General features: G+C 35.6%; 3 protein-coding genes across 5 annotated transcripts; all 3 read right to left on the bottom strand.

The window, feature by feature from the left end:
- Positions 1–1,776: 1,776 nt before the first annotated feature.
- Positions 1,777–3,491, bottom strand: LOC133318166 (pentatricopeptide repeat-containing protein At4g21065-like). The gene has a single exon (XM_061520146.1). It carries the CDS (start codon positions 3,463–3,465, stop codon positions 1,777–1,779), a length of 1,689 nt encoding a protein of 562 aa, XP_061376130.1. The 5' UTR covers positions 3,466–3,491.
- Positions 3,492–5,493: 2,002 nt separating this feature from the next.
- On the bottom strand, positions 5,494–9,924 carry LOC133318162 (protein FRIGIDA). Its single transcript, XM_061520139.1, has 3 exons — positions 8,845–9,924; positions 6,636–6,811; positions 5,494–6,556 (listed from the first exon to the last, which is right to left on the bottom strand). The coding sequence occupies exons 1-3, from the start codon at positions 9,764–9,766 to the stop codon at positions 5,705–5,707; spliced, it is 1,950 nt and encodes a 649-aa protein (XP_061376123.1). The 5' UTR covers positions 9,767–9,924; the 3' UTR covers positions 5,494–5,704.
- Positions 9,925–13,511: 3,587 nt separating this feature from the next.
- LOC133318151 (chaperone protein ClpD, chloroplastic) lies at positions 13,512–20,828 on the bottom strand. Of its 3 annotated transcripts, XM_061520120.1 has the most exons (13): positions 20,486–20,828; positions 19,497–20,002; positions 18,371–18,522; positions 18,053–18,282; positions 17,797–17,905; positions 17,560–17,690; positions 16,345–16,446; positions 15,973–16,254; positions 15,788–15,882; positions 15,404–15,698; positions 15,002–15,235; positions 14,566–14,799; positions 13,512–14,049 (listed from the first exon to the last, which is right to left on the bottom strand). In XM_061520120.1, the coding sequence occupies exons 1-13, from the start codon at positions 20,570–20,572 to the stop codon at positions 13,738–13,740; spliced, it is 2,769 nt and encodes a 922-aa protein (XP_061376104.1). In that variant the 5' UTR covers positions 20,573–20,828; the 3' UTR covers positions 13,512–13,737. The 3 variants fall into 3 exon arrangements, with proteins under 3 accessions (XP_061376104.1, XP_061376103.1, XP_061376105.1); XM_061520119.1 differs by lacking the exon at positions 20,486–20,828 and having other exon boundaries at positions 19,497–20,444; XM_061520121.1 differs by lacking the exon at positions 20,486–20,828 and having other exon boundaries at positions 18,371–18,541; positions 19,497–19,648.
- Between the last annotated feature and the right edge of the window lie 3,559 nt (positions 20,829–24,387).

Raw genomic sequence — 24,387 nt, 5'->3', positions numbered from 1 at the left:
TTCCATTTACTATTATTATTATTATTATTATTATTATTATTATTTTTTCAGGTCTTGGTGCTTTGAAAACTATATATGCCTGACATGACATGTTGCGTTTTCGCATTTTGGTTACTTTTTCCCTAACAATCTCCTTAATCTACGGCATGCTTGTTTATTCATCACACCATCTTACCTCCTATGGTGCACAATTTTGGGTCTTAGACACTACAGTTATTGCTTTTACTTCAAAACCTCCTTCACCGGCCTAAAAAGTAACAAAAAAAGGTTAATTTGGTCACTCCTGCAGACTCATTCCTTGTTTATGCAAGGTGTTCAATCGTGAACCAGCCTGGCTAAAACAACAAGGAAAACCCCACTCAAAAAGCAATCCGTAAAAGATGGATCATGTTTTACTTTTACCGTAATTTTTAATCAACCTTGTTGACAAATTGTCATAGCTTTTTATTCTTGATTTTCAGTTTTGGCACTCAAAGTTGTCATGATTTTAACACCTCCACAGACAAGGCCATACTAAGTAACTTCAGAATTCAACAAGAAACAGAATAGCCATAGTAGAAGACGTTTTGCAAGGGAACTGAGAGTATACGGCTGATCTAGTATGGGATAACTGAAGTATATATATATATATATTTTTGGTAACTACACGGGGCATAGCCCCAACTGAATTATATATTTTATCTCTTGTTGCAGAGAAACACTTTTCCCATTATATATTTTTAGAAAATAATTTTGTTACTCCCAGCTCCCAGTTTTGACCGGCTTAGAAGATGGAGACAAGCATACTCTTACACTCAGAAGCACAGACACACGATTTGTAAAAAAATTCGGCCGTCGGACACCGACACACGGGTCAATATTTTGGAACACGCGGTCAACTATCCGACACGTCCCGACACGTTACGTTTTTCTGACACGCAATCAACTTTTTTCGACATACGGTCAACACTCACGCATCCGACACATTTTTTTTTAGTCTTAATTTTATTTTATTAACTAAATATAAAAAAGGTTTGATGTTTGTCATTTTAAATGACATAAGTTATGTCATTTTAAATGACATAAGCTATGTCATTTTAGGAGAGAGACATACACAAGAAATGAAAATCATGAAAGAGAAAAAGTGAGTGATTTTTTTTTTAATTTAAATTTTAAAAAAATTTATTTTGCGTCTATCTTTCTCCTAAAATGACATAACTTTATGTCATTTAAAATGACAAACATTTTTCCCATATAAAATAATAATTTATAAATCAATTTTTTTCTGTTATAAAATTTGACATGAAAAATTAACAAAGTACGAAAAATTATTTTTATTTATATTTATGTTATAAAATTTGAATATTTGATTGATTATATAACTTATTATAGACTGTTATATGTATTAAATATAAATTATATTATATACAGTAAAATTTTTATTTAATATCAAAACGTATCCTAACGTGTCGAAATATGACATTTTTTAGAATTAACGTGTCGATGTATCGTGTCGTGTCCCGTGTCGTTGTCGGTACATCGTAGCTCTTACATACGAGGTGGAAATGTAAGATAAATTGGAAGGATAGGTATGTTAAATGCAGAACACAACTTTAAAGTGATTAGAAAGTGAAAAGCATACGGGACTTGCAATTTATGGAAGCATCTACAGAAATTGACATTGCATGAATGATATCATTGGCAGAAGCTATTGAATAAAAGGCTTGAAATAAATCATTGGTTCAGATAAATGAATGTTAACATATCATTTTCATTTCACATTTGAACTAGCACGATTTACCAAAAATCTCGGCAAGAACATGATCCCTCGTTAAAATGATGGAACCGATTTCGATCTCTAATAATGATATCTTTGTCAAAGATACCTGAAACATGCTTCATGAAATTATGACAGTCATAACAAATCCTAAGATTCTTAATGACCCTAATGGTCCTTCTATCCCTATGATAAAGAAGCACATAAGCCACTGCCAATTTCTCACTATGATAACCCAGACAATGCTCTTTCTCTTCCTCTTGAATATCATGCAGCACAGTGGACGTATTAGGGGTGTAACCTCCAACTTTTACAGTGTCTATAACTGAAACTAAAAATTTCGTAATCTCCTCCCATTGTGGATGAGAATTATCACCTGATACAAACTCATGAACCTCTTGATCAACGTGAACCACACTAAGGCCAGGCTCCTTGACAATTCTATTCTCCCTCATTGAATTTCTCACGCCAGCCTTCTCAACCCAGTTACCAACCCCACCATATGCATTCGATAAAAGCACATAATCACCATCATGATGGGGTTCCAGCTCATTGATCCGCTCCTTGGCCTTCTCAGCCAACACAAGATGATTGTGATTCACACATGCACCCAGCAAGGTCCTCCAAATAACAGAGTTTGGCTTGATAGGCATTTCCTCCACAAATTTGAAAGCTTCAAGGAGCAGGCCTGCACGACCAAGAAGATCAACCATACAACCATAATGCTCAAGCATCGGTTCAATACCATACTCACTCCACATGCTCCCGAAAACCCGCCATCCATCGTCCACAAGACCACCATGACTACAAGCCACCAAGGTACCCGTAATCGCAACGCGATCAGGCTTCAAACCAGAACCCTTCATATCATAAAACGCCTTAAGAGCTTCCCTGCTACGGCCATGCACAGCGAGCCCATTAATCAAAGCCGTCCATGTAACCACGTTTCTGTGAGGCATTTCATCAAACACCTTGACGGAACGATCAATGGACCCACATCTCGAATACATGTCAATAAGAGCAGTACCCAGTGGAACGGTGAGACCAAGCCCAGTCCTAACAATGAAAGCATGAACCCATATACCCAATTCCAGCGCACCCAAGCTTGAAACAGCAGATATCACACTAAGCATAACAACCCCATCAGGTAAACTAGCACTATCCCGTAGCTGCATTTGTTGGAAAATAGAAATGGCTTCACTGGCTAACCCGTTGTTGACTAAAGAAGCAATCAAGGAGGACCAAGAAACCAAGTCCCTGTGGGACATTTCATCGAACAGCTTGAAGGCAATATGGAGGGACCCACAAGAACCGTAAGCATTAATAAGCGCGTTCTGGACGTAGATGTTGGAATCGAACCCGAGTTTAAGAATGAGGGAATGAATGTGGTGGTGACAACGTTTGAAGCGAACAAAGGGTTTGAGAATGAGTGGGAAGGTGAAGTGGTCGAAGGGGATGCCGTTTCGGTGCATGTGGGTGAAGAGGGAGAAGGCGAGGGAGGGAGAGTGGAGTGCCACGTGTCTGATGATGGTGTTGTAGGTGAACGGGTCGGGTATGGGAAAACGGAGCAACACGTTGGCAGCATAACGTGCGGTGTCGGGAGTTGATGATGACTCTGCACAACGAAGGTAGAAGGTGCGGAGGGAGAGAGGGTTCTCGTGTTGTCCGTTTTTTATCAGCGTCGCGTGTAGCTTGTATACTCTGTTCATTTTGGTTTATCTATATTAGCTTCGTTTCTCATCGTTACCGTTTTGTTCATTTTCTGAGGACACACTTTGTTAAGAAATAAACACTTCATACTATTGTCCCTAAATTCATCACTCAAGAGTCAAGACAAGCTCGTTGACCAATTTACGTGTGGAATACCACTACAAAAGATAAAAAAGGTTAGAGTAAATACTTTTTTCGTCGAGCAAATTTCACGATACTCGCTTTAGTCCCTAGCAAATAAAAAAGCCCATTGAGGTCCTAAGAAATTCAAAATGGACCGATTTAGTTGAAATCGTGGTTCCTCACAAATTCAAAAAAGAACCATATTAGTCCCGGACTAAAATGATCCATTTTGAATTTCTTAGGGACCACGATGAGCCTTTTTATTTGCTAAAGACTAAAGCGGGCATCGTGAAATTTGATGAGGACCAAAAATGATATTTACTCAAAAGGTTACATCGTCAAAAAGTAGAACCTCTGACACGCTTCAAAAATTTTGATGCGTCGTAATGATATTTTTCGACATTTTCTGACACTTCAACATATATTGCAAAGATTAAAAAAAGATTCAAAATTAAATTACGAATATCATTTTATTAAATTTAATATAAATATTTATAATATCTTATATTTCTTATTTTATTAAATTTAATATAAATATTTATGGTATCTTATATTTCTTTGCAATATGGATGAATATTATAAGTTTAACTTCAACTTTTTGTTATATTATTGAATATTAAATAAAATATACACTGCATTTTAATTTAATATCAAAATATATCCCAATGTGTCAAAATCTAACATTTTTTAAAATTAATGTATAGAAGTATCGTGTCATATCTTATATCCCGAATCAATATTGATGCAATATAGCCTCTAACTAAGCCATAGCTAACTGCTATCTAAAATTAAGATTATGTTAAAACATTTTTTATCCCAAAAAAAAATGTAGTTTAATTCTTTATATTTGTTCCTCACTTTTGATGTTATAAAAGTATAACACAGAAAAATATAAAAACTTAATTAGAAATTATATATATATATATATATATGGAAAAAAATATTTCTCAAACAGTTAAGATAAGTTTATCTCCGGCACCCCAAAACTATGTCATTTTATTTATTTATTTATATTAATTGATTCACCTTTGAATGGTTATATTTAGTAGCCGGAGAAAAAGTTATCTCCGACAGCTTGAGAAATGATAAACCATATATATATATATATAAAGGGCTTGGTGTTTGTCATTTTAAATAACACAAGTTATGTCATTTTAGAAGAGAGATAAACACAGAATAAATTTTTTTATTTAAATTTTAAATTAAATAAATTTATTCTGTGTCTATCTCTCTTAAAATGACATAATTTTGTGTCATTTAAAATGACAAACACTTTTCCTATCCTATATATAAAAGGATACATTTTTTGTCCCAATATTAAAAATCATTTTCAATTCAATTTCTGTTATTTATACTAAATCTATTTCAATCTCAAAGTGTTATAACTTATACCAATAGCAAATAACAAAAACATTCAAAGTAAATCTGTATATAACAATTAGATCGAAAATTCTTTTCATATCATAACCAAATTGAAAATGAATAGTATATATAAATAAATTCACACAGGCATAAAAATGTGTGAAATTCATATGAACTTATATAATAAGAAAAGAGAAAAAGAAAAAGAATAAACCTCACACTCACTTTTATATGTATATATAAGAAATAAATTTATCTCTTGCAACATGAAAAATATTAAACCCATATATAAATAGAAGTTATACTTGCAACCAATTTTCTTTTACAACCTCTTACAACTTTTTTCTCCAATTTGATCAAATCAAATTAACAGTTATAAAATAATATCAAGTGAAAACCATTACTTTAATTTTGATCAAATAGTAAAATAAAAAATGATGGAAAGAGATTGTAAGGAAAAATAAGTTGTAACCCTTCAAACCACAAACTCGTACGCTGCTCATGACAAATTGGTTATTCCTATGATTAAAATAGCCATCCCCTGCATGTCAATCCTATGGCTATTCCTGTAAACATATATAAAAAAAAAAAATAACTCCCAAGTTGGATCATACTATGAGAAATGAAATTTAACATTGTACAAATCTGTATCTTGTTTTCCAAGGGCAGGTAAAAATTTGTAGAGGATGACATTTGATTCCAGCTGATCAAAATACAAAAGTAATTTGGAGAATAATTACTGTCCCGGAATGACTACGTATCGAATACAGCATCGGCAAAGCCATACAAATCAGAACCTGCACTGCGACTAGCAACACCAATAGAGAGATGATCCTGCAAACCTGTAAAACCTTCTGTAGATGTTTTTCCATATAAATTACTTACTCGTGCTGATGAAGGTTGTCCCACAAAACTCTGCCCAACTGACCTATCATTAGATAACGCCCCTTCTCCCATTCCATGCCATCTATACGGATGAGTGTTGCTATTCAGCATTGTCCCAACATTGTCTTTTATCATATCCCCCTGATACCCGGAATATGAACCAGTTGGGATACCTATTCCAGGTGACATAGCAGGACCAGCTACAGCTCCTCCAAGCATATTACCCCCACTTGTCACCGTACTTCCAAGATAACTTTCTGACAAAGACCTTGAAACAAATCCAATTTGTGCAGATGATGCAGTGGGATAATTATTTGGGTAGCCATAGGATCTAGCATCCGGCAAATGCGCCGCCAATGAACCATCATATGGACTATAGCCATCCATATGACTAGCAATCCTTTGCTCGTGCAAGGTAACAACTGAAGGTGATGCCACAGATGGATCTTTCATACCGAACCTTGTTTGTTTTGCCTCTGTGAACCTTGTTCGTTTTGCCTCTGGAATCGTCACTTTGTTTGAGGAATTGTTTTTCTCTACTTTTCTCTTAGGCACTAACTCTCCAACTTTTTTGTTGGCTGCCTTAATATCTTTCTCCAACATGATAATCGTATCCTTAAGTTGCCACCGAGGAAGAAATTTTACAAAGTCAATCTTGTGACCATACAAACAGTTGACTACAGATTTCAAAGCAGCCAAATAATTTTTATTTGCTTCCTTCTGTGAAATATCAATATACATCAGCACTGTGAATACTCACAATGAAACATAACAAGACAATGTCGGGACTAGAACATACCAGCATACTAGATAAATCACGTGCTTCTTCTTTGGCTTTCTTCCAAGCTTCTTCAGACTTCTGTAGAAATGAATTCAGTGTAGTCTTAGGAGAAAATTTCTCTTCAAAACCGAAGGTATAAGCCAAGTCAAGAGCTTCAACAACCATGCCCTTTTTCATCATTCCCTCTGCAATATCTGTGGCCAATATAAATAATTAATGAGATCGAGAAAATCAAATGATTGAGAATATGAGAAAGCAACAACATATTCATACATAATTATTAAGGGTGTGCCTGATTTAGGAGGGGGGAAATTGGGAGGGAGTGAAATTAGATTGGGATGGAAAGGGTTTGATTTTCAATCATTGTTGATTGGCAAAGGGTGGACAACTCCTTCCAATTCATGTTTATGCTAGACGATTAGAAAAAATTCACAGGGTGGAGTGTAATGAGATGCTAATTATTTTCAACCATCCTACTTTTTTGTAAAGTGTGAAGTAATTTTACTTCTAACTTTTCCATCTCCTACTTTCCACCTCCTTAAACAGGCACACCCTAAACCAGCACACAGATCAAATAGTCACAAGTCAATCAAGTATCTTAAAAAGAATTGGAAATTGCATACCGAAAGGATAATATCCTAATTAGTGGTTTAGGGAACAATTTTCTTAAAATAGAAAAACTGTAAGTAAAGAAAAATATGTACTTAATAGGAGAAAAAAATTGTTTTTTGTGGAAATACAAAGCTAATCAACAAGCTAACTAAAAAAAGTTGAAAAAATCCTGTTACATGAAAATCGAACACTACTTCCATTCCACCACTGTGATGACCAGTAATAGTACAAATGTTCTGAGCTTGATTGACTTTCCTTATTAATATATTTGGGAAGGGTTGCACTAGTTAACAGATTGGGAGTTAGAACAGATCAACTAAGAAGAGAGCAATGCAGCAAAAGACCAGATTGTCAGAAGCCAATCAAGTATCTTGAAAAATTAGAAATTACATGGAAAAAAGAATAAGATCCTAAATTACATGGCAAATCTAATCGGTACATAGCAAGAAGGGGAAAAACTGAGTACAGAAAAATATTGTAGATTGAACCAAAAAATGGAAAATATTTTCGTTAATAGGAGAAAATTTTTATTCAGTGGAATCACAAATGGATGCTAAATGCTAATCAAGGAAGGAGTTGTAGTTCCCCAAAATAGGATGAAACATTATATTTCAGTCTCACAATGGTAAAACTTTAGATTAAGCCATCAATTAGACTCTAAACCCCCTAAAGTAAATCAGAATGCCATTGCTTATGCTATATCAAAATGAAAATGTCGAAGGCGTTGAATTTTGTTATATTTGCAGCACCTACTATCAAAGGTCAGTTGAAATGGATAATTTGAGATAATTTAGCATCTTAAAAAATTTCACCACAAGTAGCTATCCGTGACAACATATTAATTTTCAAGGGAAAAAATGAGCAGTCCCTGTTTGTCGTAGTTCTAGGTCGGTCATGTTATCATGTGCATCATATATAAAACAGTCTATAACACTATGCTGTAAATAGGGATCCACACCGATTGATCTTGAAAAAAAGAGAGGTGGTCTTGCAGTGATGAATGGTTTGTGGAATGTGCAACTTATTGCCAAAATCTGTATTGAACTCAAAGATAACTGCTGGGGAATTCACAACATATTTGTTTATGTCCAAAAAAGGAGGATTTGCATTTGTAACACCTTCAAACACCCAAAAAAAGGTTAATGACTTGTCAGCATCACAAAGAATTGAATCATGATATGCATCACGAAATTTCTCTTCAGAATTTTATTCCAAACCAGGTGTTGCTCTTAGGGTAATAAACTGACACCAGACAGCTTCATATAGTATATAATACTTCTTTAAACACAATAAAAAGGAACTAATACCCACTTTGAACCGCATTAAATGGATGGAAGAAGCTGAAGCTCACTTTATCCTTGAGGGTTCCATGGCCTAAAGATTCCATCTTATTAGTTAACTCAAGTCTCATCAATAAAAACAGTTTACTTTCATTGTTCTGAATTCCATTTAAATGGAACGACCCTATTTGTTTAGCACTTTACCCTTCCAAAGAAAACAACACCATTCCATTTCTTATCACAACTTTCAAAATTTAATAGCAGAACCGTAAACAAATATGCATAACCATCAGCGTGACTCTAGCATTGCATTTGCATCACAAAAACGCATTTACCTGAAACCCTCCTAGGAAGGACCTGAGACTGGCGAAGGGCATGCGAGAATTCTCTAGGATTGCTCAAACGAACCAAGTTTGATATATCCTCGTTCTTGAAAACACCAGGTATCCCAAAGCAACCAATGAAAAGAATCAAACCCTTGGCATCAATTTCGCAGGCGTTGGCCACACCACCCTCAACAATGAGTCTCTTCCTCCACGAAATAGCTGCCGAAGCAGCTTCTTCCTTCAGTGAAGGGTCCATTTCTGCTTCACTCTCAACGCAACCAGATAACAGATAGAATTCCAAAGAGAGAACCGAAGCTAGCCTTCCACGAATCATGGGCGAGTCTTTGGTGTATGCTTTGCTACCCTGCAAGTAAAACCTCCCAATGGAATCAAACACCAGTTTCGACGGTTTTGGCGCACTCTTCAGAGCCACGGGGATTTTATCCCGAAGTATCGTCGTTTTGGATATATGCGTTACTATGAACTTACGCAGGTCACGGCTATTCATACTTTTACAAAGCAAAACAAGCTCGGTTTCTTTTTCTTCTTCTTCTTCTTCTTCGCCCTCAGGCTTCTCTTTCGGTTTTGGACTCGAATCCGATTTAACGTCACCGTCCGATTTAACAGAGACTCCGTTGTCACCGTTAGATTTAACAGAGCCGTTGTCGATGGCTGCGCACACGTTCTGCATTGCACTAGAACCTAGGGCTACACCTGCAACTTCAAACTCCTTGGTCTTTGCATCAATGGCTTGTTCGATGAATTCGAGATGCTTCTGCAATTCATCGTACTTGCTCTTGAAATTTTGTATAGCAATGGACAAATCGGCGAGTTCGTTAACCGATTTAGATAATTCGGCACCACCGTCGAGTTTGTTTTCCGGTGGGACTTCTGCCAGGTTTTCGGCAACACAGGTATTTGGGGTTGCCATGAAAGAAGGAGATATGTGAGAGAATTTTCCGTTCCAGTTCTTTGTGAATTGAACGAATCAACGATGAAGAAGAGACTCGAATGAAGCGGAAACCCTAATTTTGTGGTGAAGAGTGAAATTCATATCACACTCTGGTCTCTCTGGTTGCAAGGAAGGAACGAACCTGATCACGTGGATGGCAAGTGCTCCGTCGGGAGGATATGTCTGTTGTTAAAAATGGGCCTGCACCAGTTACACGCCAGGGCCCATGAAAGGTTGGGACCAATTTGTATTATTTAAGGGGAAAAAAAAACTCTAAACCCATTTATACTTAAAACTTCTTTTGTATTATTAAATGTAGTATTTTTTTTTAATCAAATATTTTATATTTATAATCCTTTAACAAGTGCTTTTAGAACACTCGTTAGCAGATTTTTTTTTTTTTGAATAAACACTTTAACTTTTAAATTTGTCTCAATTAATCCCTTAAATTTTAACTAGTGACTAAAAAAATCTTCCATAAAACTAACAATATGTTAATTTTAATTTTCCATTTATATTAAAAATGGACCCTTGGTTTATTGAATAGAAAATTATTTTTTTTCTAATTTTTAAATATGCTAAATGAAAATAACAAATAAAATGAGTAGATGTTTTATTTCTCATTTTGCTGCATTTGATTTGGGTTTGTTGCATTTTGCTTCTCTGCTACGAGACCAGCTAATGCTAGGACAACGACCAAATTGCTATTGTTTACACAAATTATTATCAGAATGCCACGATCTTGAAAATTTTTATCAAAGTGCCACGTCAGCAGTCTCGCTACAACACGTGGCGAGTTAGAATTGGCCATGTGGCAACACCTCATTGGCCACGTAACTAGCTACGCAGTGCAGCGAGTCTACGTGGCAAACAACCCCTGCCACGTGGCCTAATACGCTGGGTTACGTGGCGTCTTACGTGGACAAAATTGCTGAACAGAGTAGCTGTTTACGGGTCGGCTATTGAAGCACTCAACGCATGTGTGACACATGTCACACTGTGGTAAACCCGCTGAGCTGAGCAGCTGGTTACGTGCATGTGTGACACGTGTCACCAGACTATGAAACTCACTGAACAGATCAGCTATTTAAGTGGACCCCACCACTTATAAAACTGGTCCATTTCCCCACCGCCCTCATTTCTCTCTCTCTCTCTCTCTCTTTCTCCAATTTCGGTGGTCAGAACATTGACTGTTGCACTGTCCACCAGAGTTTATTTCTGCATACAACTCAATAAATATGGAATCTGGATGTAGTCGAAATGCATCTACTACTAAGGTGATATCTTCATCTTCAACAATCTCCATTGGAACTTAACTTTCTTTACTCGATGCACATCTAACAGTTAAGTGAGACAGAGATTGACCACGTTATAATCTTAATCTCTTGTATATTGTCTTCTTCAATTCATTAAAGCTACATAGCGGGCTCATACGAAATACTTTTGTATCCCCTTCAAAAACCTATCCATTAGAACAAAAATATTTTCTCCCATTGTAATAGAGTAACGCAATTACTGAATCATTGTCATCACTCATTTTGAATAAATTTGGCTGGAAAAAAACACACAACTGTTAATTAGCTGAAGAGAATGAATCAACACAGTAAAATAAAAAAAATTACGGAAATTAACTGATTTGAACGCACCCACACTGATGTACAATACAAAAATCCAACCGAAATTAAATTAGGTAATATAGAAAATGCAGCACACCGAAGATGGATGGAACGGGAGTGGAGGGGGGGGGTATATATTAAGCATAACACGCTGGACTGCTGGGCTAGTTAGGATCCGCGTGTAAAAAAAAGTTACATGTAACTAGCTATGTTGCATAGCGATTTGTACATGTGTGAATACAGTGACACGTAAGTCGCTATGCAGCATAGCTAGTTTAACACGTGTCAGAAAAGTGACACGTAACTAGCTATGTTGCATAGCGAGTTACACATGTGTCAGTCACGTAAGACGCCACGTAACCCAGTGTTTTAAGCCACGTGACAGTCTGTGGCAGGGGTTTCCTGCCACGTAGACTTGTTGCACTACGCAGCTAGTTGCATGATCAACAAGGTGTTGTCACGTGGCCAATCCTAACTCGCCACGTGTTGTAGCGAGACTGCTAATGTGACACTTTGGTAAAAAATTTCAGGGTCATGGCATTCTGGTAATAATTAGTGTAAACAGTGGCAATTTGGTCGTTGTCCCACTAATGCTATACCAGGGGCCAACATGCATGACAAACACAAAGTTTGAGGACCTTCATGTGAGATTTTTTTAGTTCAAGGACTATATGAAACCGGGAGATATTTTTTTTATAGGAAAATTTTATTTTTCGGGAATATGGTGAGAATTTTTTTTTCTCGGATAAGTTACGAAAAGGTGATTGGTAGGTCCAAAACTTTTCTGGAAATGTTGGATTAATTATACTGATGTTGTGAGAAAATAAAAATACTATGTATCAGATGGTATTTTCGTTTAGGAATATGATGTGTAAAATGAAATGATGGGAAATTTTTTTTTCTGAAATTATTTCCAGTTTTCTTATACTAAACGTTCGAAACAAATTTGTCCCACCCCACTTTCATAGAATTTATAGAAAAATTTCCATACCAAACAACCCCTAAGATCCTTTACTCCTTCAAATTGTATAGATAAGAAGCAAACAACATTTTTTTGTAGGCGGTGTGATTCCATTGTTGTGTGCTTTTATTTATTTAATTTAACATGTTTAAAAAGTCGGAAAAAATTAATAATAAATTAATTCGGTCCAAATTTAGTAGACTAAAGTTTACTTAAATTTTAAGGATTAATTAAGGAAATTTAAAATTTAATGTAACTATTTATAAATCGCCTAAAGTTTTGAAGAATTTAATATCATATTGCCCATTTAAATTCGGATTAATCGGCGTTAGTTTCCGATCATATGTCGAGGCTGTCAAGCGGTTTATAAAATAAAAAATAAAAAAACTTGAAAAAAAAATGAGTTTTTATTTATTAATAACAACATAATTTATCTACTTATAATAGTAAAACAAAATCGGAAGACATTACCAACTATCAAACTACCTTAGCAAGCTTATAGGTGGTTTGTCAAGTGGGAATAGATTTAACTAAGATGTTGAATACTAAAGTTCCAGTCTAATAAGGATGTTTACCCCCACCACTAGTTATGTTAGAATAACCATTCCCAGTTAATCCTGCTCTTGGTGATAGAGGAAATTAAATTTCAAACTATGTATACTATCGCATTGATTATGTCCTCATTTTTATGCAATTTGTAATTTTCTTTATTTTTATTAAATTAAAAATTAGTCATAATAATATTAAGTAAATTACAACTATAGTATAAGAAGTTAAAAATAAGTGTATTCAAAAAATAAAATGTATTTATTTTTAATTGATTAATAAACTGCAATTATAATTTCATAGTTTTTTTTCATTTTTTTCTTTAAACTATTAAATGGTTGATTAATATTGACAATTTAGAAAAAACAAAAAATGGGAATATTCATTATTTGAAAAAATAAAATACATGTAGATTGACACTAGAGATTAATGCATGATGAATAAAGAGAAATCATGATCTCATGTCAAATTTTCCATTTTCCGATTTAAAGACATTGCGATTTAAGAATTTGAAGCTTGTATTTTAGTGGAACCCAGTTGATATCCAAACGCTTTCCAAAAAAAGAAAAAAGTGAAGAAACTTTATGAAGAATTTGCCAATCAAAGTATGTGTATCATTACTTTTACAAATGAATTTAATTTGAATACGTATCCAGTAACATATTATCACATTATTTAATAATTTGACATCTCTTAAGTTGTCAAGCTTATTAAAAAATGTGATAGGCTCAACATATATGAATCAAATACCTAAGCTAACAAAGATCAACCAAAACATTTTTCATTACATGTGTATACCTATCAGACTACTACTATACAATAGTTAATTACGGGGATGGACTTGTGTCAGATAAGTTGACAATCTGATCAAGTTGATTTGTAACAAAGGGTTTGCCATTAGCATCCAAATCAATGAGGACAGTGTCACCTTGCTTGCACTCTCCTGAAAGGAATGCTTCACTCAATGGGTCTTCAATTAGTGATGTAATGGCCCTCCTGAGAGGACGAGCACCATATGTTGGGTTATAACCTTGCTGGCAGACAAGGTTCTTGACTGATTCAGACACCTCTAAATTGACTCTTAGGGACAAGACCCTTTTCTTTATGTCTTTCAGCAGCACATCCAATATCTTGAGCAACTGTAACAAACATAATAACATTAATAAAAGGGAAAAAAGTATATAATGATACTTTAGACAATTTTGTCTAATATTCACCGAAACCACGTCGTTTTGGGATTGAAAAATTAAAAAATTAGAATGATAAAGATTATTATAATTCTGAAATAAATTAAAATTACAAATATAACATAATTTCCGCCCCAAAACGACATTGTTTTGGTGAATATTAGACAAAGTTGTCTAAAGTAACTTTAAAAAAAACTAACCCTTAATAAAATGAATAAACAGATTACTTTAAAATCTTAGTAAAACATTTTACTATAAGATCCTCTAATCCTAGCCTACTTGTCTAAGTCATAATCAAGTTTCTCAAAGTGTAGATAGATTAGTGGTACTAAAGATGCTTGGGATGCTTAAAACAGTTTCTGTAAAGAAAATTAAATAATTGCCACACGAAAATGACTCAATACGATACTAAGAGCCTCCCAAGCGATTATCATCAATGAGCTAAATCATAACCAAAACTTAACGAACCTGTGACTTTTCAAGGGGTTGAAACACTACCACTTCATCTATCCTGTTGAGCAATTCTGGACGAAAATATGTCCTCAATTCTTCAATTACCATCGATTTCAAGCCATTATATGATGTTGATTTGTCATCTGGAATCAAGAAACCTATGGAGTTGTGTCGACCCTTAGCAATGGCACTAGATCCCACATTTGATGTCATCACCACCAATGCATTTTTAAATGAAACTTTCCGACCCTATTAGAGCCAGTTTTACAAACAATAAACAGAAAATTTAGGGAGCTATTAGTATAAAGTCCACACTATATTTAAACAAGAATACACTTTGACTTGGTAAAGAAGCAGAAAAGGAAGAAATGGAAATTCACGGAAAAGGCTTCGCATCTGAAAGCTTGTTGACAGTCCTAGTAAATTAGGGTTCACATCAGCATTCACAAACCTGAGAATCAGTAAGTTGACCATCTTCTATCAATTGAAGAAGAATGTTGAATATATCTGGATGAGCTTTCTCTATTTCATCAAGCAATAACAGTGTGAAGGGTTTTCTTCTAATAGCTTCGGTTAAAATGCCACCCTCTCCATAACCAACATAACCTGGGGGTGATCCGATCAATTTACTCACTGTATGCCGTTCCATATATTCACTCATGTCCAACCGTATCATGGCTGCCTCCTGAAATAAAATATAAAAGGCTAAATATAAACAGATGAACAATAAAAGTGAAATGTATTGACCACAATGTAATCGCTGCAGACCATCAAAAAGAAAAAGAAAAAAACAACAGTAAAGAATGTTTTCTAAGTATTAATGCTAAAACATATACTCTGTGTGAAGTCTTACCGATCCAAAGTAGCATGCCGCCAAAGATTTTGCAAGTTCAGTTTTCCCAACCCCAGTTGGACCACAGAATAGCATTGCAGCTATGGGTCTATCGGGATCCTTAAGGCCAACACGGGATCTCTTCACAGCTCTAGAAATGGCAGAAACAGCCTCCTCTTGTCCAATGACACGTTTCCGAAGTTGATTATCAAGATCTAACAGAAGCATTCTTTGATCGGCAGTGAGCTGCTGAACTGGAATTCCTGACCAGAGGGAAGCAACTGCTGCTATATCATCTGGCCCAACTACTATAGGTCTAAAAAGAAAAATAATGTCAGCCACTCAGAAGTCAAACCTAGATACATACAAATGAAAACCTTCTGCTTTTGGGGTCAACTAACATACTCATTATCATTGGCTTCAGAAGACAAATATGAGTCCAGAATGAGTTCACTAGTATCATCAATGCTAGAAGCTCCATAGTATTTCAGCTTGCTCTCCTGAACCAGTGGGCAAGAAATGTCATTATAAACTAAAACTATGAGCAACTCATACAGACAACAGTAGAAAGCAATAAGCAATGCCATTACCATTTCGTGCATGGACTGAACAGTTTTAATTTCTTGCCAGTAATCAGCTGGGCATTTAGAAAGTATGCATGTTTCTTGTTCCTTTTTCATCTTAAAGGCTTCAATACGAGCTCTACTTCCTGCTTCATCTATGAGGTCAATAGCTTTATCAGGTAGATACCTATCAACTATGTATCTTGCTGACAAATGAACTGCAGCCTTTATGGCATCTTCTGTATATCTGCATTTGTGGTATGCCTCATATTTCTCACGGAGACCCATAAGTATCTTAACCGCATCATCCTAGATATTAACACATATAGTCGGATAAGGAATCAAATTATGATTAAAATGCTAACTTAGAAAGATATAGACATGAATATGGGATGCAACCTCACTCGGCTCATCAACCCAAACAGGTTGAAACCGCCGTGCCAATGCCTTATCTTTTTCGAAATGAATCCTGTATTCATATATGGTGGTAGACGCAATACACTGCAAAGAAGATAAAATTGTTGCACTATGAATAGCAGACAAGTTATGGGGTGAAAATATAGTATTTGCAAAGGAAAAAAAGGATGATTCCATCTTATACAAAAATGATTACTTTAAGCACATTCCAAATGCACTTTAAAATCAATAGCCAATTACAAAGAAAAATTCATTAGAAGGCAGAATTATTTTATCTTCACAGTTGCTTCGGCCAAAGAGTTTAAATTCAGAACTGCTCTCTCCTCAGTCCTCACCATGAACCCCTCCCAAAGAAACCACTCCCTGTTGAACCCCTCCCAAAGAAAAAGAAAAAAATGAAAACCCCAATAGCAGAAAAGCATTAACAGAAAAAATAACATTATCAAACATAATTACTTATCAACCAAGCAAAGCAGCAGCCCTGTCCCTAGCTCTCAACATAGCCTTAACGTTATTGAATATAACTAATACCAGTAATCATAGCCTTAAGTCCTTAACTACTACCATATTTTTGACATTCCAGTTACCTGTTAGTCCATTAAACGATGCACAAATCACTCCTTCAAGAAGTTCATATTGATTAACCTCAGTGCACCTAGTATAAAAAAATACCAGGACCCAAAAACACTGAACATACAACATTGCCCTCGTTTCAGTAACAGGTTGCCCCCGTTGACAAAAGAATATCTCTAGTAGTACCATGTACCCTTTTGGTTCCATAACTTGCTGAAAAGCAAGATATTTACCAGTTAACACTCATACCTCTTCCAGCTCTACATGACCTTGGATGCCCACCATTTTGAGAGAAAGTTTGAGCCAAGCTATGAGTCTAACTACAAGTATGTCAGCCTCCCAGATTTTCATAAGACACCTTTCTAACTAATCTCAACCTTGTATTGCACTTTCCAGGTGTTAATTGCCAACCTTGTTCAGCATGATTACTACAAGAATGTGGTAACGACACCTTCGGCTGTGTCATAAGGACTAAGTAGTAAGCATATATTTTGATCTCTAACCCTAAATTTATATGTAATTAGCAATTGTTTAAATCAGGCTTCAAAGTGAAAATGTGTTCATCTTCAAGAATCACTTAGAACAGAGGAAACTAGCGAACGCAAATACATGACAAATAATCACCTGAAATTGACCCCTTCCAAGTGCAGGTTTAAGTAAATTAGCAATGTCAAGGCCAGATCCCTTATTTCCTCTCCCAATTGTCCCTAATTGAACAAGTGTATGAACTTCATCGATGAAAAGAATGACATCACCTGCATTTCAAGAAAATCAATGAGCTAAACCAATCCTCTTTTAGCGTGAAACTCCAAGCATGTATTCACCTAACTTCTTTTCATTTTTTTGTTAAAATATATTTACCTGACTTTATTATTTCTTTTATTAATTTTGTAACACGTTCCTCTAGCTCTCCTCTCTCTTTTGCCCCAGCCATTAATAGTGCTACATCCAATGACATGACACGCTTTGTCTGCAGAAACACAAAGCAGAAAGTAAAATTGCAATGCATTTAAATTAGATAGATATTATATATATTATTTAAAACACGCTCAATTACACAAGGGTGGAGCAGAAAAGAAAAACTTTAGAAACATATCTCACTTATTGAGAAACATACCAATAAAAAAGGAGTCACATCTGCCCGAGCAATACGAATTGCCAGCCCCTCAGCAATAGCTGTTTTTCCAACGCCACTTTCACCCAGAAGAATGGGATTGCTTTTTGTTTTTCGGCATAGTATTTGAATAATTCTCTGAACTTCAACTTCTCGGCCAATAACTGGATCAATTAGTCCTTCACTCGCACGAGCAGTGAGATCCGCACAGAATTGTGACAGAGCACTCGTCTCTGAAAACCAGAGAATGATTACGAAAAACTCTTCTCTGCCTTCAGACATAAAAGTATTAAACAACAAACTTATAAATTATTTTCTTACCATTTGTTGTGGTCGAGGATCCTGCAGCAAAACCTTTTCTTGAAATAGACAGTCCCTTGGACACCATGTTTGGTTCTCTACCATCTTTAGCAAGCTCCCTTTGTAGTCTGGAGAATGCCACAGCTGCCAACTGGTTTGCATTTGTCCCCAGTCTGAAATCATATTTGTATACTAGCAACATTAATGGAAAATTATGGTTATATATTTTTAAATTTTAATCATACACCCTGCACATATTCAATTGTAGAATCATTAGCAGCAGTGACAACTCCAGTCCATTATCATCATAAAACAAAAACAAAAATTGGAGTTTCCTGGTTAAGCAAATTTTTATAGAGTCTTAAAAAATTCATGCATTTTCAAAAAACTTGTAAGAAACGTAAAATTTCTTAAAAACCAATTCTACTGAATGATTTCAAGCTACGAATGGGGCTTAAAAAGGAGGAGTTTAAACCGGTTTACAACTTGGTATTTAGATAACGCATCAATTTTCAATTTAGCTGTTCAGCACAAGATTCCCGGTGTTGTTCAACCAGTGGGACTGTGAAAGCATTTTGGCTTGAGAAACAATCAAAGATCATTTATATGCCATGAAATATCATGTTGCCTGGTTACACTCCATAATCCAATTCGCAATAGCAAGTCTCAGCCACAGCTTATCTGAGTTTGGATTTTCATAAAAGAGTTTGGATTTTCATAAAAAAAAACTATGTTTTGCTTCTAAGAATCCTTTGTAATGACTTCAAAATCATTATCAATAAAAGGGAAAATCCCAGTGTACAACCCAATTTTGCAAGGATAGGGGTGAGAATCAACTATAAGTAGGCTTGCCCTTACATTTTTTGCAAAGACACTATTTCCAAATTTGAATATGTAACTTTTCGGTCACAAAAGGAGCAACCTTTCCAAGCTCACCCTCTTCCAAAATCATTATCAATAATAAACTAAAATGAATTGGGGGAAACAAACAAACATATTCATAGTAATGAACCACCACTGATCAGCCCAAATGTCAAATGGCAACATTCCAAGGGAGACTATCATTGCTAACAAAGATTCAGCCACATAACAACTAACAAGACAGACAACCAAAAAGAGAGAGAGAGAGAGAGATATGATGCAGTACCTGTAAAGGACCCGACTAGCACTACCATCATCCACTTTGACTAAAGAAACTAAAATGTGCTCAGGGGCAATGAATTTATGCCCCAAAGACCTGGAATACTCAACAGCTGCCTCAAAAACTCGCTTTGCACTAATTGAAAAGGGGACATGTGTGGCAGAAACAGAACTAGCTTTATTATCATCATCAACACCACCAATTGGGGTATCAGAGCTTGAATCATTTCGATGCCAAATGCTGTGAACAGTGTCTCGTGCCTTATCAATGGTGACACCAGATGCAAGGAAACCATCAGGAGAACGATCCTCTTCAGCTATAAGACCCAGCAAAAGATGCTGCGTGTAAACCAATTCACTTCCAAGAGCTTTGGCTTCCCTTTGGGACAACACTATAGCCTTGATTGCTCTCTCCGTGAACCGCTCGAACACTGCAGAGACAGTGAACACTCTTCTCCTCCTCATCTTTCTTCCACCGATCGGTGCCAGCGATGTAAAAGCAAAACCTTTTCTCTGAGACACCAAAAACGAGAGTGAATTATCAACCTTGCACCGTGATGGATCAGCACGCGCGAACAAAACGGTGGTACAAGGTGAGTACGAGGTAACAGCAGGAGCAGCAGCAGCAGCGACCGCGGTGGTAGTACTAGAACAAGGTTCGGATGGGAACGAACGAACATGTCGGTTTCGGTTGGAAGCAAATGTTCCGAACCATGAGTTCATCGATGAGGATGAAACTTGCATCGTTTCAGAGAAGGTTCTTGATTTTGTTTCAGTGTTTCGCCGCCAAAAAAATGAACTAACGATTTGAGGTTGTGATTGTTAATAGAACAGGAATATTAGAATTATGGCGAAGATCACGGGGTTTCGTCAAAGAGTAAGAAAAAAAAAACGTTTTTTTTCTTTTCTTTTGTTTTTGTAACTTTCGTTTTCAGGGTTGAGTTGAGGAGAACAAAGAAAAAAGAAGAAAGTGGAAGGAAGGTATGGAGTGAGAACCTGAGACACGTCACCGAGAGCAAAAGCCAAAATTTTCTCTTTCTTTCTTGCTTGAGACATAACCAATACTTTGAATCTTTGATCCATCAAGAAAGCTACGCCAAAAGGATGGAATCCATGTACTTCCCGCAACTACCTTCTCCAATAACCGCAGACTTAGTATTTTCAAAAATAAATAAAAATGAAAATAATATAAAAACAAAAATCATAATAAAAAAAGATTAAATATCATTTTCGGTCCTTACAAATTTCTCCGTATCCGCTTTAGTCTCTAGCAAATAAAAAGGTTATTCGTGGTCTTTAAGAAATTTAAAATGGATGCATTTAGTTGAAATCGTGATCCTCACAAATTTAAAAAAAACCCACATTAATTCCTCAAAAGGACTAAAATGGATCCATTTTGAACTTTTTAGGGACCACAAATAGATTTTTTATTTGCTATGGAATAAAGTGAGCATAATAAAATTTGCCAAAAACCGAAAAAGATATTTACTCTAAACAAAATTTCGTGGACCACTGTGTAATTAATCTTCCCAAAAATAGAAAAAAATTTAGTATTACGGATACTGTCTTATTCTTTACTAAATTATTCTCTCGTCTAATTTTAAAATACATTATTTATTAATAATTTGACAAAAGAATAAAACACATATTATATTATAAATAAAAGATATACAAAAAATTCAGTGCATACTTTATTACAAAATATTCTGCCAAAAATAAATGAATACAGGAGTCAAATGACACCAATTTGCCTTCTGTTACCATTTTATGGTAAATAAAATCACAAGGTGACTTTTCAAGGGGCTAAATGCAGGTTTGAAAAGGTTTAAAGTATCTTATCTGAAACATTTTGAAAAACAAAACGTGTTTTGAGATTATATAAGAATCCAAAAACACAGTCGAAAAAGAGATACTCATCCCATGGCCCTTATATGTCTCATCTGGTTATTTTCCACAGCTTGAAAGGTAGGAAGGTGCTTCCTTTTCACACTTGCAATTCATTCCAATATCAATGCAGAAGGAATAACAGCCCACCACCGTGCTGCAAATGAACATCTCAAAGTGATTTTCTTTTGGCCTCTAACAAGATCTACACCAGTACTCTTAACAGATAGTTCAGGAATTTGTTGCCAAACACAGCATACTCTCATCAGCAATAGTATTTGTATTGATGCAAGCATATGTCCCTAAAATGGACTGAAGTCACTGAACTGAAAACTTTCTTCTCTCAATGTAAATCAACTTGGTTCAGATAGGAGGTTCAGAACTTTGCCCCAGAATCCTAATATCTCAGGGGTAAGCTGATAGGATACCACCTTTAAGGTATCTAGAGAAAGCTGAGTCAGCAAGCAAGTTAGTTAGAATCAAATATGAGTGGAAGACAATTTTATTATTGTCAGAGGTGAGAAGCAATACTGAAATGAAGTGAAAGAATTAGTATAAATAAGCAAGGAGGATGGAAGTATTTTTTGGACTTTGGACTTTTGGACACCTCTTAAATGATTTGGGAGAGATTAGAGCTTCTCAAATGCTCTAGAACTATCACTGTTATTTTCTAGTTTCCTTGGGCGTTTGGTTCAAGCTTTTTATTTGGTTCCCCATCTAAATGAAATTGGCTTTCAATGATTCCCTTGTTTGGTAGATAGAATCGAAAAATTGTGCTAGGCTTGTCCTTTCCCCATCCTTCCACAATCATGTGCAAAAAGGTTGGGAAATCACTGTAGCAAATGACCAATGTAAGAGTGGTATTTCTAGAAAAGGCTGAGCAACCTCAAAAAGGTGAAGGAATACGTTACCGTATTACCCTCGGTTACAATTCTGAAACTTCGAATACTAACCCTCGATTACTGACACTCGGCGACGACATCACAAGCGTAACTGAAGATCTGCTTCAATCATTATGGTGGGAGGTGAGGTAACAAAACTCAACTTGGTTTTCATTCAAAGTTTAATTGCAGTGGTGAAATCTGACTCGATGATTCCTTTATGTTATGATAATAAAAAACTGAGTTGACAAGATCTGCTTTACCCTTTTGTATGTCAAGTAAACTGACAAGTGACCATGTATTTGGTAGCACACTTCTTCCGCGTAGCTACTTGAAGAACACTGTCGTGAACAGAACAACCCCTAAACAGAGAAGTTGCCAGTGTGAAGTCCGTCCGATGTGAGTTACAGGCGACTGGTAGAGGAGCAGTACTGTTGTTGTTTTAACCCATCATCGGATTCAAAAATTAAATCAGGGTTATTTTTGGTATTTTAACATATTTACCCATCATTATTCCACCTTCAACCAAATAAAGACTCACAAATTCAAAATTTAACTCAATTTTTCTGGTAAAATTTTGACCAACCAAACAATTTTTTTTTAACTTTACTACCAAACTCACTTTCCAACCATTCTCCTATCAATTACATTTTCATAGTATTCAAAAAATTTCTCCTAAACCAAACACGCCCTACTGTAATTGTCTTTTCTTTTGCATTAATGTACTTGCGTAGGAATACATATTTTCTATAATTGTCATTGTTGCTGAGTAGGGGTGTTAACCGGCCGAGCCGAGCCGAGCTTTGGTCTTAAAAGGTTAGGCCTGTGTTTAAATGTGTCAGCCTGACCAAGCCTGTTACCTGTTATGAATATAATTTCAGCCTGTGGCCTGTCTTATTTACAAATATTAAAAGCATGTTAGCCTGTTTAAAACAAAATAAGACAACAAAAATTTATCCAAACAAAATATACAGTCAACAGCACTAGTAATTTCATAAATATTTATAAATTTAATGTATATCCAAACAACATAATATAAAATAAAATCATTCAAAAAGTCTGTTTAATTAATAAAATGAGATGAAATGAATTGAAGAGAGAGAGAAGGCTATCACAAGTAGTATAAAAAATATAAAATAAAAATAAAAATTAATATATCAGGCCAGCCTGAGAGACTCTAAGGCCGAACTTTTAAATTTGAGCCTGAGACCTTTTTATTAAACGAGCTTTTATACAAGTCCAAGCCTGGTTCCAACAATCAATTTTAAACATAAAAGCTCAGGCCTTCACGAGCCGAGCCGAGCCAAAGGCCCCTGGCTTGTTTAGCACCCCTACTGCTGAGCATTGTAATGTTGATTCTGTTAATATACAGAGTTGTTTCTGGAATTATATTGATGATCCCTATCATAAGCCTACATATTTTCCTCCCAAGTTTGATACCTGGCCATTATTTCTACGAATTGCTAAGCCACCCTTGCGTCCCAGGACACAAAAAACCATATTGACTTACCCAGTCGGCCCGGTTATTAACCCGGTCGAGGTACTGGGTCACTGTGTCACTAGTTCAACCAGTGGATGACTGGTTCAACCACATGACCCGATAATTATATGTAATTTTATAATTTATATTAAAAAATTATAAAATACTCAAATATCTAAAAAAAATGATAAAAATTTCAAATATTTTAATACAAAAAATAATAAATCACATATTATTATCAAATAAAAAATCAAACAAAAATATAATGATCGTGATACGGGGCTTTAGGTTCAGAAAATGACATCTCTAACTATAAATTACTTCAAAATTTTATGTATAGTACATAATTGAGATAATATTAGTGTTGTAGGTACATAACTTATGTAAGTCAATAAGCAAAAAAATATTCAAATATGGCTATTATGATTTTTTTGAAAAAAACAAAAATTTGGAAAAAAAAATTTGGACCGGGCCGGGTCACTGGTTAACTGACCAGTTCGTCGCTTTTTATGAAAAACGATCGGGTCGGATCGGGTCGCACCAATTCTGATGCATGGCCAGTCTGTTGCTTCAACCAGACCGGTTCCCGAGTCGACCCGACCATGTCGGTCCGATTTTAATAACTATGGAATTACCCATCTCACTTAATGCTT

This window comes from Gastrolobium bilobum, unplaced genomic scaffold (genome assembly GCF_033153095.1).
Source record: "Gastrolobium bilobum isolate Gb01-03AN ecotype WA unplaced genomic scaffold, APGP_CSIRO_Gbil_v1 utg5821, whole genome shotgun sequence".
In the NCBI taxonomy this organism is placed as follows: Eukaryota; Viridiplantae; Streptophyta; class Magnoliopsida; order Fabales; family Fabaceae; genus Gastrolobium; species Gastrolobium bilobum.
This window is presented reverse-complemented; position numbering and strand designations above follow the sequence as displayed.

What these genes read in the sequence shown, in the direction of transcription:
- LOC133318166 (XM_061520146.1), bottom strand. Translation starts at nt 3,465, where the DNA reads ATGAACAGAGTATACAAGCTACACGCGACGCTGATAAAAAACGGACAA.
- LOC133318162 (XM_061520139.1), bottom strand. Translation starts at nt 9,766, where the DNA reads ATGGCAACCCCAAATACCTGTGTTGCCGAAAACCTGGCAGAAGTCCCA. An exon ending in CCTTCCTAGGAGGGTTTCAG is followed by an intron (nt 6,812 to 8,844) that starts GTAAATGCGTTT and finishes TATTGGCCACAG; the next exon opens with ATATTGCAGAGGGAATGATG. An exon ending in GTGATTTATCTAGTATGCTG is followed by an intron (nt 6,557 to 6,635) that starts GTATGTTCTAGT and finishes GATATTTCACAG; the next exon opens with AAGGAAGCAAATAAAAATTA.
- LOC133318151 (XM_061520119.1), bottom strand. Translation starts at nt 20,233, where the DNA reads ATGCAAGTTTCATCCTCATCGATGAACTCATGGTTCGGAACATTTGCT. An exon ending in TTCAGTCCATGCACGAAATG is followed by an intron (nt 15,883 to 15,972) that starts GTAATGGCATTG and finishes CCACTGGTTCAG; the next exon opens with GAGAGCAAGCTGAAATACTA. An exon ending in CGGCATGCTACTTTGGATCG is followed by an intron (nt 15,236 to 15,403) that starts GTAAGACTTCAC and finishes ATTTTATTTCAG; the next exon opens with GAGGCAGCCATGATACGGTT.